Raw genomic sequence first — 16,162 nt, forward strand, 5'->3', positions numbered from 1 at the left:
CTTCCTTTCTTTCTTTCTTTCTTTCTTTCTTTCTTTCTTTCTTTCTTTCTTTCTTTCTTTCTTTCTTTCTTTCTTTCTTTCTTTTCTTTCTTTCTTTCTTCTTTCCTTCTTTCCACAGAGTACTGGCCTTGCCTCACCTAGAAAAACAATGCCAGTGAGGTCCTAAGGAGCCCGTTCTGCAGGAGCGCACGTGAGAACTCTTAGAGAAACCGCGGAAAGTGCAATTTCCCCAGAGAACCCTAAAGCTTCCTGTTTCCCTTCAGCCTCACATCTGTGTGCCCTAAGCTGGCTTTGGATTTCTCTTTAGCTGGACTTCATTGGCAGGTGCAGCAGGAGGATGTGGGGCGCCCCCTAGATACAACTGCCAAGGGGCTTTTAAGTCTACCTCACTCCCGGCCTCCCTTTTTGTACTTTCTAGAACTCCTCTTGGTGCCCTCTCTACCCACACCCTCGTGCCCTTTCTGCTGTGCACTCACCTTGCAGCAGACCAATGGATTTGGATGCCCCACCTCCATGTGCACCACACCTGAGCTCTGGGGGAGCTCTTCACTGCCGCGCCCTGGGCACTGCGTCTTAGGCCTTGGCTGTCATTTGGAAGCGAAGTCTCTTCCCTCTTAAAGCATTGCCAGAATACAGGGGGGAGAGCTGTCCTTTCCTGGGCTCGAGTCCTTTGTAGAGGCTAAAATGGCACCTGATGGGCAGCTCTGTCTTCCTCCTGTGAATAGAGTTGAGTAGACCACTCTCATTCAGTGGATTTGCTAGAGGAGCTTCATCTGATGTTATACTAACGACCTCAAGAATTCACCTTATGCTAGACCTTTTAGGTCCATGATAGTGTTACTGTCACCTGTGTGGCCAGTGAGCTCTGCACTCCAGCCAGCAAGAAGTGGGAAAGAGAGGCGGTGGTCACACATTTTCCCCTTAAAGGCGGGAGCCAGGTGTCACTCATCACCTTTTCTCACCCCAGCAACCTCACATCTGGGGAGGCTGGGAAAGGTCTTTATCCTGGGAGGCTGTGTGCCCAACTACAAGCCAATGGTTCTTTTACTAAAAAGAGAAGGGAGCGTGGGTGTTGGGGAAAATGAGCAGGTTCAGCCATTCCACCTTCCACAAGAGCCTTCTCTGATTTCCTCCAACAAGAAAGAGGCTTCTCTGACTTCCCAGACCCCACGGTTCTTTCCGGTTTCTACCTTGCCCACTTTCCCCGTCTTGCAAGTTGCAGCTCTCCTTCTGTTTAGTGTATTACAAACGTATAAGCTTTGTCTCTACCTTACTATACCCTAGGGAATTGTGTGTATTGAGTACTCAGTCTTTGTTCAATAAGGTTAATTTCCCTGAACCTCCAATTCCTCAGTTCTAAAGGAGAACTTAATATAAGCTTGGAGGTGCATCACATTCTCTGCAGAAGGAGAACTCACTGCTAAGAAAGCAGCACCAAACCATTCATGAGGGATCCACCCCCATAACCCAGACACTTCCCACTAGTCCCCACCTCCCAACACCTCCACATTGGGAATTAGATTTCAACATGAGCTTTAGTGGGGACAAACAAACCACTTCCAAACCACAGCACACGTGTGAGTGAGATCATTCAGCATTCGTCTTTCTGCCTGGCTTATTTCACTGAGCACAAGTCCTCCAGGTTTATCCGTTAGGTTGCAAATGCCAGGATTTCCTCTTTTCTAGCCAGTCATTGTTAACCAGAATGTGCACCAGAGTCACCTGAAGAGGTTTTGCAGAAAAGGAGCCTATATCCTCCTCACTGTCCCCAACAAATACCAATTCTCCTGCCTGAAGTGGGCCCAGTGTCCGTATCAGCAGCACGCACATATGCACAATTCAGTGGACTCCCCTGCAAACCACCGTAAATCTCACTAGGCAAATATGAAATCATAGTAGTGGCCGGCTTTTCATCCGGTTCTCTCAAACAACCTGGAAAATGTCACTTCATCCCAAACTCGCACCTGAACGTCCACCTCCTGGCTGCCACAGCGACTGGAAAATGACAGACCCTGGAAGTCTGGCTTCCTTCCTTTGTCTTCTCCTCCCTGACCTCCGCAGGCTTCTGAGCTTCTGCACTGCCAAAGCTTCTGAGGCTGTGAGACAGATGCAGAGGGGAAGGGGACGCTAGAGGCGGCTGTCGAGCCCCTAGCTTTGAAGATCAGGACTCAAGAACACACAGTAGGACTAGGGCTCAAGTCCAGGGCACCAGGGCTCCTGAATTCATTTTTCACTGAGTGCTGCTCTCCATACTCCGGGATGCACCACGCGAAGATTCCTCTTCATTGGCCTTTCTCGCCTTGAGCGCGAAGCGATTTTGTCCTACTGGCTATGACCTTGATGCTGTTTGGCAGGAATGAGTAACACTCCAAATAATGGCACTGGCCTCTTCAAGGTATAGTGACAAGAAATGAAAAAAAAAAAAAAAAATACACAGCCCAGATCCTACCTGGGGCTGAAGCTCTGGATACAACTTTTGGCATCTTCGAGAGAGGCAGCCATTGACCACCGACTGTCCCCGGATGTATCTTTCTTTTCTGATGCGAAAATAGCCCCCCAGCAGGACAGGGAAGGTGAAGAAAAGATGTATTCTCCAGTTTTTCCGAGTTAATTGTACTTGCTCAGAAAGCCAAGCGATTCATTTTGCTCCAAGTCAGGAGTCCATGCAATTAATTTCGTTGATGAAATAGGGTTTCTTCTTCTGCAAAACTCTGCTTCTAAACTATATTTGGTGCATGGCATTTAAGCCAACTGCCTCATTAAGCTGGAATTCTGCAGAAACATGTTTGCAGAATAGGGACATTTGGAATTAATGCTAAAATGTCAAGGTTTCTTCTGCCCAGCTCTTTTTTACCCCTTAGTCTCTTATACTTCATTATCACGTTAATGAACAACTAACATACAGGAAAATAAAAATGGCAAGGAGCGATGTGTTCAAGGACACTGAGGGAAAATAAACTAAAGCTGCCCTAGTTTTGTACGGCCAGCATTTTGGCATGGCAGAGGTTCTTCACACGTGCCACCGTCTCGATGTGGGATGACATTGAGAGGAACTACCCTCTGCCATCACACACACCAGATACCTGTCATCCTGAACCCGATGACCCGATGGTCGCTAACTTCCGTTCTTTTATTTTATTTTATTATTTTTTTGAGACCAAGTCTCACTCTGTCACCCAGGCTGGAGTGCAGTGGCAAGATCTTGGCTCACTGCAACCTCTGCCTCCCAGGTTCGAGTGATGATTCTCCTACCTCAGCCTCCCAAGTAGCTGGGATTGCAGGTGTGTGCCACCATGCCCAGCTAATTTTTGTATTTTTAGTAGAGACAGGGTTTCACCATGTTGACTGGGATGGTATCAAACACCTGACCTCAAGTGATCCGCCCACCTTGGCCTCCCAAAGGGTTGGGATTAAAGGTGCGTCTCTAAGTTTCCTTCTAACCATTACATTTGATAATCTGTAAAGATGGTTTTGTTCTATTTCTCTGAAGAGTGAATTGAGCTTCATGGAAACACTCTGGCATTTGTCGATGAGATCAATGGAAATAGAATATTCTCAGCCCAGCCTCATGGCCAGCCTTCACCCACATTTTTTTCAGTTTCTTGTCCCAACAAGCATGACCCACTTTGGCCTGTGCTGGTCAGAACCAAGCAGTAGCATTTCCTTTAGCTCAGAGAGCAAGTCTAGAAATAAGATACAAACCACCTTGGGTGGAAATGAGGGGTGACCCTTGCCCACCTTGCCTGGTGGCCTCTTGTGGAACCTACGGGGTAGGAATGAAAGTGGCCTGATGTTGCACTTGGCCAATGATTGATCATCCTCTGGTCTCAGAAAAGATTGCTTTGGGTTCAGAGGAAAGAAAGAAATGAGTTGTCTCTTCAGGGGTTTTGTTGTTATTGTTGTTTGTTTGTTTCTGTCCAAAGCTGCTTCATTTTTAAAGCCCTTGTTGCAGCAGCCATTTTTCTGTTTTGGATTTTCCCGAGTTGGCTGTGAATTAATGTCCCATGGAAACCACTGCAGGGCTCCTCTGCTGATTTCTGTGGGCTCTGCACCTTCTCCCTCTGCGCTGTGAATTCTGCTCACTCCCGGGGACTGTACTCCAGCCCCATTGGCCCCTTTCTTGTGGCCCTGCAGTGCAGACGTGATTGAGCACAATCACCCACAAATTGCATGGCAAATGGTGCCTGTTTTTTCCAGCAGACCATCTGCTGGAGTCAATTACTCACCATTGCAAACGAGCAGACCGGGCAGATCCGGTGACTCTGCATAAAGTCACTTCTGAGTCACCTCATCCCAAACTCGCACCTGAACGTCCACCTCCTGGCTGCCAAAGCAACTGGAAAATTACAGACCCTGGAGGTCTGGCTTCCTTCCTTTGCCTTCTCCTCACTGACCTCCTCAGGCTTCTGAGCTTCTCGGCACTGCCAAAGCTTCTGAGGCTGCGAGACAGACGCAGAGGGGAAGGGGACGCTAGAGGCAGCTGTTGAGCCCCTAGCTTTGAAGATCAGGACTCAAGAACACACAGCAGGACTAGGGCTCAAGTCCAGGGCACCAGGACTCCTGAATTCATTTTTCACAGAGCCCTGCTCTCCATACTCCGGGATGCACCAGGGGACAGGAGGTCAGACCCACCACAGGCTTTGTATTTCAGGAGACTCCACCGAGTTGTTCTGGAGTCTGCTGCAGACTCGGCACTACCTTTGGTGGGGGGCTCTCTGCTGGGGAGTCTGACCAAGGCAAGATGAGGAAGACTCGTGTGACAGGGGAGCACGGTTCAATGAGGTGCAGCATCCCCCTCAGTGCCACACCAGGTGCCAAGATATCTGGGTGTGGGGGGGGGCAAGCGGGCACATCTCACCCCCAGCCCCACTGCCCTCAGAGCCTGGCTCATGCTCCCACCCCAGGAGGAGCATGGGCAGCGTGCCTGCTTCAGGCCTGTGGGCTTGGCTGTGAAACGCCACCGTGGATGACACCGACCCAGTGCTAAGCCTCCCTTCATGAATCCTCCTCCCGGCCAGCTGGTCTCCTCCTGCTGCCTCCCCACAGGACCTGGGAGGCTGCTAATGTGGGCTACTTCTTCCTTATCTGGGACTGTGCCCTCCTGTGGGCAGTCAGCCCTCGGCTTCCTTCCAATTTACGTTGTTCTGTTGTATTCGATGCCCTCATTTTGTTTCTGCAAAGTGTTTTCAAGCTCCTTAATCACCTTTCTACACTACAGGTACATAGAGCAGATTTGTGGTACACACCTAATAATAACCAGTTGAATGGGACTCATAAATTATTTTAATCATTATTTTAGAAACAAATCTAGAGGGAATTAGTTTCACGATATATAGACCCTGTACAAGACAGAACCCCTTGACCCAAGAGCTGTTCACAATGAAATGGGTTCTCTGACTGGTTACACTTGGGAAGTGTATGCTCCCAATGTGTTGAAAAAAATGCTGTAGAATTTTCCCCTCTAGAATAGAGATCACACCCTACAAAACTTGTCTGTCATTAAAACTCTAACCAGGACACTGATGGGCTAGGAAAGAATAATGGGTGTTTCTGGTTGAAGCCCAAGAGAATCAGTCTTTCATTTCAGTCCTTCTGAAGATGGATCCATTTTGGTTTTCTACCATGCATAGTGAGCTTGTATGCTTCTTGTAAGAAGCCACACATAGTGAGCTTGCACCCTTTGTGTACTGCAAGAAGCATGCTGGGCCTTTGGACTCATTATCTGAGGAGGGAGCTCTGTGTGTGCGTTAATCCCTGGCCTGCTTTTGGGGGACTCAGCCTCTGCCAGAGCTCACTTTCTCATTTGGTTCCATCTGCATGGGACATGCTTCCATGTGAATTTACTTTCTCCAGTGCTGTTTTTCTAATCATACTAAAGTAATAACAATAGTCCAATCATAGTTCAACTCAAAAGTACATGTTGGGCTCATAGTGTTCAAATGTGTACAAAGAAAAAAAAAACATTTCCAGATGATTAGCATCTGTTTGGTTGAGCTTTGGTTAATGAGGTTTTCCTGTGCTGGACTTAGTCATCAGCATCAGACATTTCTTAAGCCCCCAAGAAATATAAGCATGTGCAGGACACAGTGAAGATTCCTCAAAGATTGTAGCAGATAAGGGATTCTGCAGGGACTCATTTCTTTCCTGGCCGCCTCATGTTCCTGTGTGTGCAGCTCCAATTTCCACTCACTTGTAACTATTCACATTTCTCTACTCTGTTTTCCCTTAGAGGAGATTTTGAAGACACACATCGCACATTGGTGGTCTCCGGACGGCACGAGACTCGCCTACGCCACCATCAATGATTCCCGTGTCCCCCTCATGGAGCTCCCAACTTACACCGGCTCCGTCTACCCCACCGTGAAGCCCTACCACTATCCCAAGGTAGGCAAAGGGACACTGCACAGCAAATTCTTTAAATTATTCATGAGCACCCCAGCCCTGCTCACTCAGTGTGCAGACGTGATCATCAGACATGTATATGAGCAAAGCAGTTAACAAAAGAAAGATTAATCATGTCTCATTACATTGCATTACATTCCCACCTCTGTTGAGCTGAGTCATTGGCAGGTTTACTTCTTTTAGACAGTCGAACTACTGTTCATCACCTGACTGAACTTCACTGAACCAAAATACATAGGGTACCTAGCCTCACCACTCCCCAGTGATGAAAGTGCACCTGACTTCTCTCACGCATCTTATTTCTACTTTGCGCTTGGCCTCTGGGAGGGCAGAAAGACTTCCATCTGCCCCTGGTCCCCTGGGTCTGGGCAAGGCTGTTTTGCACGTGGTCACTGCTACAGGCTAAATGTTTGTGTTCTTGCCAAATTCATACATTAAAATCCTAACCCCCAAGGTGTTGGTATTAGGAGGGAGATCACTGGGAGGTGACAAGACATGGAGGGCAGAGCCTTCATGATTGGGATTTGTGCCCTTACAGATTTGTCTGTTTTCGTGCTGCTGATTAAGACATACCCAAGACTAGGCAATTTAGGAAAGAAAGGTTTATTGGACTCACAGTTCCACGTGGCTGGGGAGATCTCACGATCATGTCGGAAGGTAAAAGGCATGTCTTACGTGGCGGCAGACAAGAGGAGAGAGCTTGTGCAGGCAAACTCACCTTTTTAAAACCATCAGATCTTGTGAGACTTATTCACTATCAGGAGAACAGCATGGGAAAGACCTGCTCCCATGATTCAGTTACCTCCCACCAGGTCCCTCCCACAACACATGGGAATTCAAGATGAGATTTGGGTGGGGACACAGCCAAACCATATCACCTTATAAAAGAGACCCCAGAGAGACCCTCCCTATTTCCACCATGTGACGATACAGCAAGAAAGCATCCTCTGTGAACCAGTAATTGGGCTCTCACCAGATACTGAACCAGCTAGCACCTTGATCTTGGACTTCCAGTCCCCGGAGCTGTGAGAGATGCATTGCTATTGTTTGTGAGCCACTCAGTTTATGGTATTTTTTTATAGCAGCCTAGAGGGACAAAGACAGTCATGTTCTGACCCAATGAGCTGGTAGAACAGCAAGTCTCCAGTGGCTGGGAGAGAATATTGAGGGAAGCAGGGACATCCAAATCTCGCTTTGTTACCAAATCAAAGCATCCCAGCATGAGTGGAGGGCCTGATGCTAAAACCTCCACAGCCATTCAGCTGGAGAGAGGTCAGTGCCCGAGTGTGGACACAGCTCCCATAGACACGCATGCTGGCCTCTGGCTTCACTAGACTTCTCCAAGACCCCTGGGCTGGATGGAGGTGAGCAGTTTCCTGCCTGCACCCTGCCTGGTGACTGGAGGCTCACTTCCTGCCATGAGCTGCCTCTGCCAGGGGGCATTTAAACCTCAGCATCCTAGCCCACCAGAGAGCTCTGAAAGCTGATGGTATGTGCCTGCTCTGCCATAATCACCCCCACAGACCTGCTGGCTTACAGTTTACAGCAAGAGGATTGATAACATATAAGGCAGATACATGAGGCCAGTAAGGTTCCCAGAGTGACAGCCTAGAGAAAGGAAACACCTGGTGTCTTAGCTCCAGCTGCCACAACGAAATAACACAGACCTAAGCAGCTTAAACAGCAGGAATTTCTTTCTCATAGTTGTGGAGGCTGGAAGTCCAAGATTAGGGTTCCAGCTGATTTGGTTCCTAGTGAGGGCTCTCTTCCTGGCTTGCAGACAGCCACCTTCTTGCCATGTCTTCACATGAAAGGGCAAGAGAGGGTTCTGGTGTCTCTTCCTCTCCTTTTATGGACACGGATCTCATCACAAGGGTGCCACCCTCATGACCTTATCTAACCTCAATCATCTCCCAAAGACCTTACTTCCAAATAGCATCACACTGGGGGTTAGGGCTGCACTGTATGAATTGAGGGACATATTCAGTCCATACACCTGGTAATACAGGCTCTTTTCAACAGCCTTTGATCAACATGGCCAACATCCAAGGGAGCCCCAGAAGGAAGCAGCACAAGGCTCTTGTGGCCACAGCCTTCCTTTCTGCCTTTTCGAATTCTGAGAGCATCTGGACGTTAACATGTGGATTTGCCTTTGACAGAATTCCTTCACTCCTTTTTCAGCTAACCTTGATTGGTCTTAGTCTGTAGCATGTGGAAGGGTCCAGGATTTTAGTTGGAAGCATAGTTAAATAGAGAAAAGTGTACTGGACTGATACTAGTTCCTTCTAACCCTTCTACGTTTCTTACCAGCTGTTCACAGCCACCCCACCCACCGGAAGAGCTGGTGACTGTCTGACCTTCATCTGACCTGGAGATGAATTGTTCCCATGATTGTCTTTTTGTGGGAGTTTCCCCAATCTAGGAGTGATAACCTGGAATCCAGTAGGGTGCCCTTGATTTTACAGTGAACCCTCAGACAGGTGCTCTGAAGCTGGGATTATGAAATCCCAGATTACTCAAGATTTGGGGTTTCATATTTTAATAGAAAATCAACATATTCTGGCTGACAGAATTCAGATGCTCCTTGCCGCAGTCCCACCCACTCCTCAGAGGCATGAATAGGCAAGCCTGCCTGACATGCCCTGTCGTGGGCCTGATAGCCTCTGTAAACCTGAACGTCTTCTGCAGGATGGAAGTGAGAGCATCAGACAAGACCCTGAAGTCTCCCTGAAGAAGAAACGCCACATCTCTCCCCAGACCCATACTTGTCCCCCAGAGAGTGGGGAGCAGGGAAGCAGAATAGTGCCCCAGTTCCTTTTTGAAGGAGTTAATCTCTCCCCACGCTGAGCATGGCCACCGCTCCTCAATGTCCATCATTTGCTCACCTCCAACTCTCCCCTTCCTGGCATCCAATCCATCTTTTCTCCTCCACTCCTCTTCTTGTCTTCTCTTTTAAGCAAGGGGTTCAGTACTTGCTTGACATTGCCAAACCGGCAGTTGGTTGGACTGGGAAGTGGGTGGGATTCTAGAAGAGCAAGAATCAGCCCACTTAGCCCTTTGTCCTTTTGAAAACCCTACACATGAACCATCTGTTCTCCACATTAATTCTGCTCCTTAATATGGAGGAATCTCCTGGGAAAGGCTTTGCAGAGCCGAAGTTCACTCTTACATGAGGCTGCTTGTTCATATCTCTGCCCCTTTTTAATTCCCAGGCTGGAAGTGAGAACCCCAGCATTTCCCTACACGTTATTGGCTTAAATGGACCCACCCATGATCTGGAGATGATGCCACCTGATGATCCACGGATGAGGTTTGCTTCCTTCTATTATGTTACTGAAAAAAAAAAAAAGAAAACTAAGGTGAATGTTCAATGTACGTGGTCTCTTCTGGATCAGATTTATCTTACAACAAATTTAAACATCCAAGAAAAAGGTACCTTTCCTAAAGATTTCCTCACTGTTTTATGATTCCATTTTCTAGGAAAAGAATACCATTCACCAAGTACTATTATTTCTTATCTTAGGTCAGGTGCAGGTTATCCTCCCGGGAGCTGGGCTCCCCTGGGAGGGGCATGACTGGGCCCCAGGCATGCCTCAGGGGGACACCAGAGGAAATGATGCAGTCTTCCCAAGACAGTCCATGGAATCTGACCTTCCGTAAATGGTGCTCTATTTTTAGAGCATTTTTTAGAGCATGGAGCAACTTGCCAGTGGCAAATCCTATTCTCATAAAGTTGGTAAGGTCCCAACCCTGTGGAAGGTATTAACAATGTCATTGAGTTATTATTATTAGCATCTGATTGTGGTCAATTTTTTTCTAAAAACAACTGATTTAGAATTGAAGTGAAGTGGTCTAAATATCAGTTTAGTATTTTCCCCAAATTCAAGCAGCCTGTGGACTGATTATACTTCCAGAGTCCAGCTATACCATCATCAGCCTTCTTTCTGTCAAGAATATTGATGGGAGACTCAAAAAGAGAAGGGGATTTTAGCAGTGCTAGGACCCACTCATACATAGATTCTGAAATTTCATGAATGGCACTATTTAAACCAAGAATAACTCATTCTGAGGCTAAGCAAAGATCCAACCCATATTTTGCTGTACCTCTGGCCTGGGCCTTTATTATTTCATTCAAAACTCCATGTTACTAGTAGCTTCTGGCACTTTCTGGAAGGGCAGGAATTGAGGTCTCGGGTCTAGCTCGGGGATGAACGCTCTGGCACCTGGTGACTCTGGACCTCTCTGAATGATGTGCTTGTGTCCTGCAGTGGCTCCAATGCCACCTTTGCCCTACACCCCGAGCTCCTGCACAGAAGCCCGAGACCTCTGCAGAATTCTACTGAGATACCTTCCCCTCGTCTTTCTTCAGTGAAACTTATAATGTTGTAAGATCCCCAGGCGGACAGATGAAGCCCAGAAGCCCAGTGCTCTAGGAAGGGTGAGGCACTGCCTGTCCCTCTTAGCCCTGCATGGGTCTTCTCCCCAACATGGGAGGACCTGAGTCTCCAAAGTGTTCATGAACCTAGCCCCCAGCAGCTGGTCCCAGGGATGACCGACCAGTGGGGCGTCAGCCCAAGACATGCACTGGTTCGGAGAGGTGAATTGATTTGGCTGGTGATATTTTTGCTGAGATTTTTTTTTAAAGTTCAGAGGATTGCTTTGGCTTTTCTCCTGAAGTTCCATATTTTTTATTGTTTTCCTTTCAGCCCCTATCGCTGCCAAGCCTCCTGGGGCCTGGTCCAGCAAACTCACTGAATTAATATGGAAAGTCACCTGGAAAATTTCAGCCATCTGTTTGAGTTAATTGAAAATCTCGTTTAGTCAATTTGGTGCTGCTGTTTCCACAGGCTTGATTAGCTTCAAGGACAATGAAAAATTAGCATAGCCAGGACTTGAAGCCTGGAGCTGGGCTTCAGGTTTTCTGATTAGTCTCATTTCCTAAGCTCAGTGCAATAATGCGTTTTATACGTAATACAAATTCGTAGCATGTAAATGTCACACTTTCTCATACTGCTTCTCTATCACACATCTTTGAGAGTTTTAAAAAGTCAGCACAGATATATCAGAAATCCCAGACTCAATGTAGCGCAGATGTTTAGTATTTGCCGGCCATTTGCCTGAGCACTGGGAATTTGGTGGCAAACGAAGTTCACAGTGTGGAGGGGACCCTGGATCCTGAAGAAGTTGTTACTAGCAAGTAAATCCCTGCAGGTGTGAGAAGGGCTGTGGAGACGTGTGGAAGAGGAGGCCACCTGGTCTGGAGGGTGGCAGTGTCACGGCTGAGGTCAGAGTTTCTGCATGTCCATGCTAGTGACATTTGGGGCTCAGCAATTCTGTGATGTAGGGGACAGTCCTGTGTACCATAGCGCATTAGGCAGCATCCCTAGCCTTACCTGTGAGATGCTGTAATATTCGCCTTTTCCCCCTCCAGTTGTGACCGTCACAAATGTCTCCAGCCATTGCCCAGTGTCCCCAGATTGAGGACTACTGGTTTCAAGTGAAGGTTCACTAGCCAACCGCCTGGGTTTGAGTTCTGGCTCTGTGGGCTCTGTCAAGTTACTCAGCCTCCCTGATTCAGTTTCCTCATCTGTAAAATGGAGATAATTTTAATAATAAACATGTTTACTCTTGTGGACAGTTATGAAAGTTAGATGAGATAAGGCACGGATCATAGGACTGGCTCCTCCGATCGTTCCATCTTGTGGCTATAAGTGCCCCTTCTATGTGGACAACTCTCACCTGTGTACCTCAGCCTGGCCTGGGTCAGGACTCTAGGTTCAAAAAGCCAACCACCCAACCAGCATCGCTACTGGGCATGGTCACCATATAATTTTTAAATGGTCAAATTGTGATTCTCAGACAAAATCAATCAACATGTGTCCAAGATTTTATTTAACTCATTAATTAATAAGGGAGCCAGTGAGCTCTTAAAAAGAGGCCATAGAACCGTCGAGAGCCAATTGTATAGAGGCAACTGAAGAAGGACATCCTAGGGTGAGTCTGCCAGGTTAGTCAGCCATCCGGGAGAGATGCCTACCCCAGCAGGGTTGAAACTGCCCCTGTAATTGGGAATCAAGCCCAGCATTGCCCTGGAGGAGGGCCCAGTGATCCCAGCTGTCTCTTTACCACCTTCAGATCCATTTGCTGACACTGTCTACACAGCACCTCAGGCCGAACCCAGTCAAAGCCAAACTCCCGCTCTCCTTGTCTACACCTGCTCCCTGCAGTCTCCCCATCATGGTCCAGGGCAACTCCAGGGTCCCAGGCCTCCTTTACGTCCCTCTGTGCTGGGGATCCTCTTGGCAGGTGCCTGGCATCAGCCTGCAACCCCTTGCTGCTCCCCACTCCTCCTGGCCTGGCCCACCAGCACTGCCGCCTCCTGCCCCACCCACTGCTGACCCCACACAGCAGCCAGAGTAACCCTTTAAATGACATCAGGCCACATACCCGCTGCTCCCAGACATCTAGTGGCTTCTATTTCTCTCCAAGTAAAGGCCAGACTTCCTACAGTGGCCTCAGAAGCCCGCATGATAGACAGATAGATAAATAGAAAGATAGATAGATGATAGATAGATAGATAGATAGATAGATAGATAGATAGATAGATAGATAGATGATAGATAAATAGATGATAGATAGATAGATAGATAGATAGATAGATAGATAGATAGATAGATAGATAGATAGATAGGCCATGTGCACCCTTTCTATCTCCCCTCACATCGGCTGGGTCACTCCCATATGAGGATCTGCCCAGAGGCTCCCCTCTGCCCAGAGAGCTCCTCCCCACTTAGGTCCTGATCAAATACATGGCTCCCACAGTGACTTCCCTGATAACCACATTTCACACGGCAGCCCCACCCCTGCTTTCATTTTCTTCCTTCTATTCATCCCAATGGGATTTTTAGGTACTTTTTAAATGGTTTAATTTTCATTTTCCCACCTGCCACCTAGAACAGGAAGTTGTTGAGGCAGGGATGTTAGTTCCTGTGGGGTGGGCACTGGCTCCAGTTCTGCAACAGGGCTCTGGAACCTTGGCTGGATGGATGCCTTGGCTTCAGCATTAGCCAGTAAAATCTCATTTGCATGGGATTCTTGAAGCTTGAGACGTCTTCAGGTGTGCTGGTACCTTTTTAAGAATCAAAACTTATTCGTTATTTAGCCATGGATGACATCTTGCCCTCTCAAGCACAGGATGCTAAAGGAACTAACTAAAACTAAGACACCTCATCTGCAGAGGGACACAAAAGGAATGAACCCTAAGCCATGCCCCTGAGCACCTAGGAAGGGATAGATGCAGAGGTTTCTGGAAGCCTACAGCTTATTTCAGCAGGCTAGCTTACACACCAAGAGGAAGGCAGAAAGCATTTCATGTATGTGCTATCTAACCTTTATGCCACCCATTTTCAATTTTTTTTTCTTGTTTGCTTGTTAACTAGATTGACTTCTCCAATGGTTCTTAGATGCAGGGAGAGTTAAGTCTGCACTTTCAAATCTTTGCATTGGCAAGCACTTATCATCATCCATGTGGCACGTACTGTGTGAGGCCCTTGGGTAATGAAGACACGTGGCCTCTCCCAACGGGAGCTCACATTCCGAGAGGCCTGGACAGCTTGTAGCCAGGGGCTACAATGAAGTGTGGCAGGAGCCGCACCTAGGAGCAGACGTGCCCCTTGTGGGGTGAGTGGGAAGTGTTCAGGATGGTTTTGCAGACCTCAGAAGGATCCCAGGCGAAATTGGAGGCCCTCTTGGGAAACGGCTCTGTTAAAGAGAAGAGCGGTGGGCCCAGAGTAGAGCTTAGCCTTCCTCAAGCTAACGCAGGGACCCAGACCTTGTTAAGCTGAACCTGACCAGGAAAGAGTAAACACAGTCTATCCTGTGGGTGGAAAAAAATAAATGCAAATCACTGTGCTGTGGTTCCTATGCTTTCACACGGAAACCCAGCTGCACTGATAAAACAAATGTGCTTATTTTTTGCTGGTTTCCTCCGGCCTTTCCCGAGCAGTTGAGCTGTGTGTTGAATTAAGATGCGGCAGATAGCCGGCACTATCATTCTGAAGACATGTTGCCCTGTGCTGATATGTGCTGTTATTTGCCTCCAAAGATCCTGTTCGGATGCAGCACAGCTGCTCTTCTCCTGATTCCCTGGCAAGTAGAAGTGGTAAAGGGCTCCCAGAACCCAAGACACAAAACCAACCATGTCCCTGATGCACCTGTGCACAGGTGCGGAGGCTCACTCCTCCACCACCCACGGCCCATGAAAGGCTCAGAGGCCTCTCACTTTCGTTTTCTTTTAGTTGTTTGTTTTGATCCCAAGCACCAAGGATTTAGATGCTGTGCAGCTCCTGGCATAGGAGCATGGTTGGTCCATGCAGGCCTCTCTCATTTTATTGATTTGCTCTTTTTCAACGTTAGTCCCTACTCCCATGCCCTCGCCACCTCATAGGCACCTATTTTAAATGCTTAGAGGACCCTTGTTCCTCTGTTTTTGTAAAGCCTGTATTGTTGCTCGGGTATGTGCACGCTTACTTACATAAATGGCATTGTGATAGAGATGTAGATAAGCTATAGGATAGAAACAGAGCTCCAGACACAGATGTCTGTTTCCTCCTGTTTTCCTCTGAGCACCATATGAAGACCCAGCACACCCACGTGTATTTGACCAGCCCACGGCTTCTAACTGCACACAGTGACGCCAGATGCCCCCAGCTCCAGGGCAGCTTACACACTCATAGCCTCCTCTGCCTCCAGGCTTCTCCCCAACATGCACTGCCCATGACACCTCCATGCTGACCCAGATGCAAAACTCAGCCTTCTCTCTTTCCAATTTATACCAAACATGGTATGTGCACAAGCCTTGGGAAAGCTGAGGGTCATCAAAGCCATGAAAACATCACAGAACAGTAGAGTTCTCATACCTAATGGCTTGAGTACCACACCCCCTAAAAAAAAACCACCACCATCATCACTACCACCTCTTCCCCAACCTTCACCACCTCTACAACCTCCACCACTACCTCCACCACCACCACCACCACCTCCACCACCACCACCACCTCCACAACCTCTACAACTTCCAACACTACAACCTTTACCACCAGCTCCATCACCACCACCACCCACAACCTCTACAACTTCCACCACCATCATCACTACCACCTCTTCCCCAACCTTCACCACCTATACAACCTCCACCACTACCACCACCACTACCACCACCTCCACAACCTCTACAACTTCCAACACTACAACCTTCACCACCAGCTCCATCACCATCACCACCACCACCTCTATCACCCCCACAACCTCTACAACTTCCAACACCACCACCTTCACCACCTATACAACCTCCACCACCACCAGCTCCACAACCTTTACAACTTCCAACACTACAACTGTCACCACCAGCTCCATCACCACCACCACCCACAACCTCTACAACTTCCACCACCAGCTCCACCATCACCTCCACAACCACCACCACTATCACCACCACTCGTGCCATCACCTCCACCACCACCATCACCTCCATCACCTCCACAACCTCTACCACCAGCACTCCACCATCACCTCCATCACCACCACCACAACTACCCCCACCATCACCTCCATCACCTCCACAACTTCTATAACTTCCACCACTGGCTCCACCATCACCTCCATAACCACCACCACTATCACCACCACTCGTGCCATCACCTCCACTACCACCATCACCTCCATCACCTCCACAACCTCTACCAACCCCACCCCCACCCCC

General features: G+C 48.2%; 1 protein-coding gene across 2 annotated transcripts in view; it reads left to right on the forward strand.

The window, feature by feature from the left end:
- Window positions 1-16,162, forward strand: part of DPP6 (dipeptidyl-peptidase 6) — a 629,240-nt gene that overhangs the window by 494,974 nt on the left and 118,104 nt on the right. For both annotated transcript variants that reach the window (XM_011973070.1, XM_011973071.1), the window contains 2 exons: window positions 6,230-6,384; window positions 9,615-9,712. In XM_011973070.1, the coding sequence (XP_011828460.1) occupies window positions 6,230-6,384; window positions 9,615-9,712 (253 nt within the window). The remainder of the gene's footprint in view (window positions 1-6,229; window positions 6,385-9,614; window positions 9,713-16,162) is intronic.

Source organism: Mandrillus leucophaeus, unplaced genomic scaffold, assembly GCF_000951045.1.
Source record: "Mandrillus leucophaeus isolate KB7577 unplaced genomic scaffold, Mleu.le_1.0 Scaffold134, whole genome shotgun sequence".
NCBI classification, from domain to species: Eukaryota; Metazoa; Chordata; class Mammalia; order Primates; family Cercopithecidae; genus Mandrillus; species Mandrillus leucophaeus.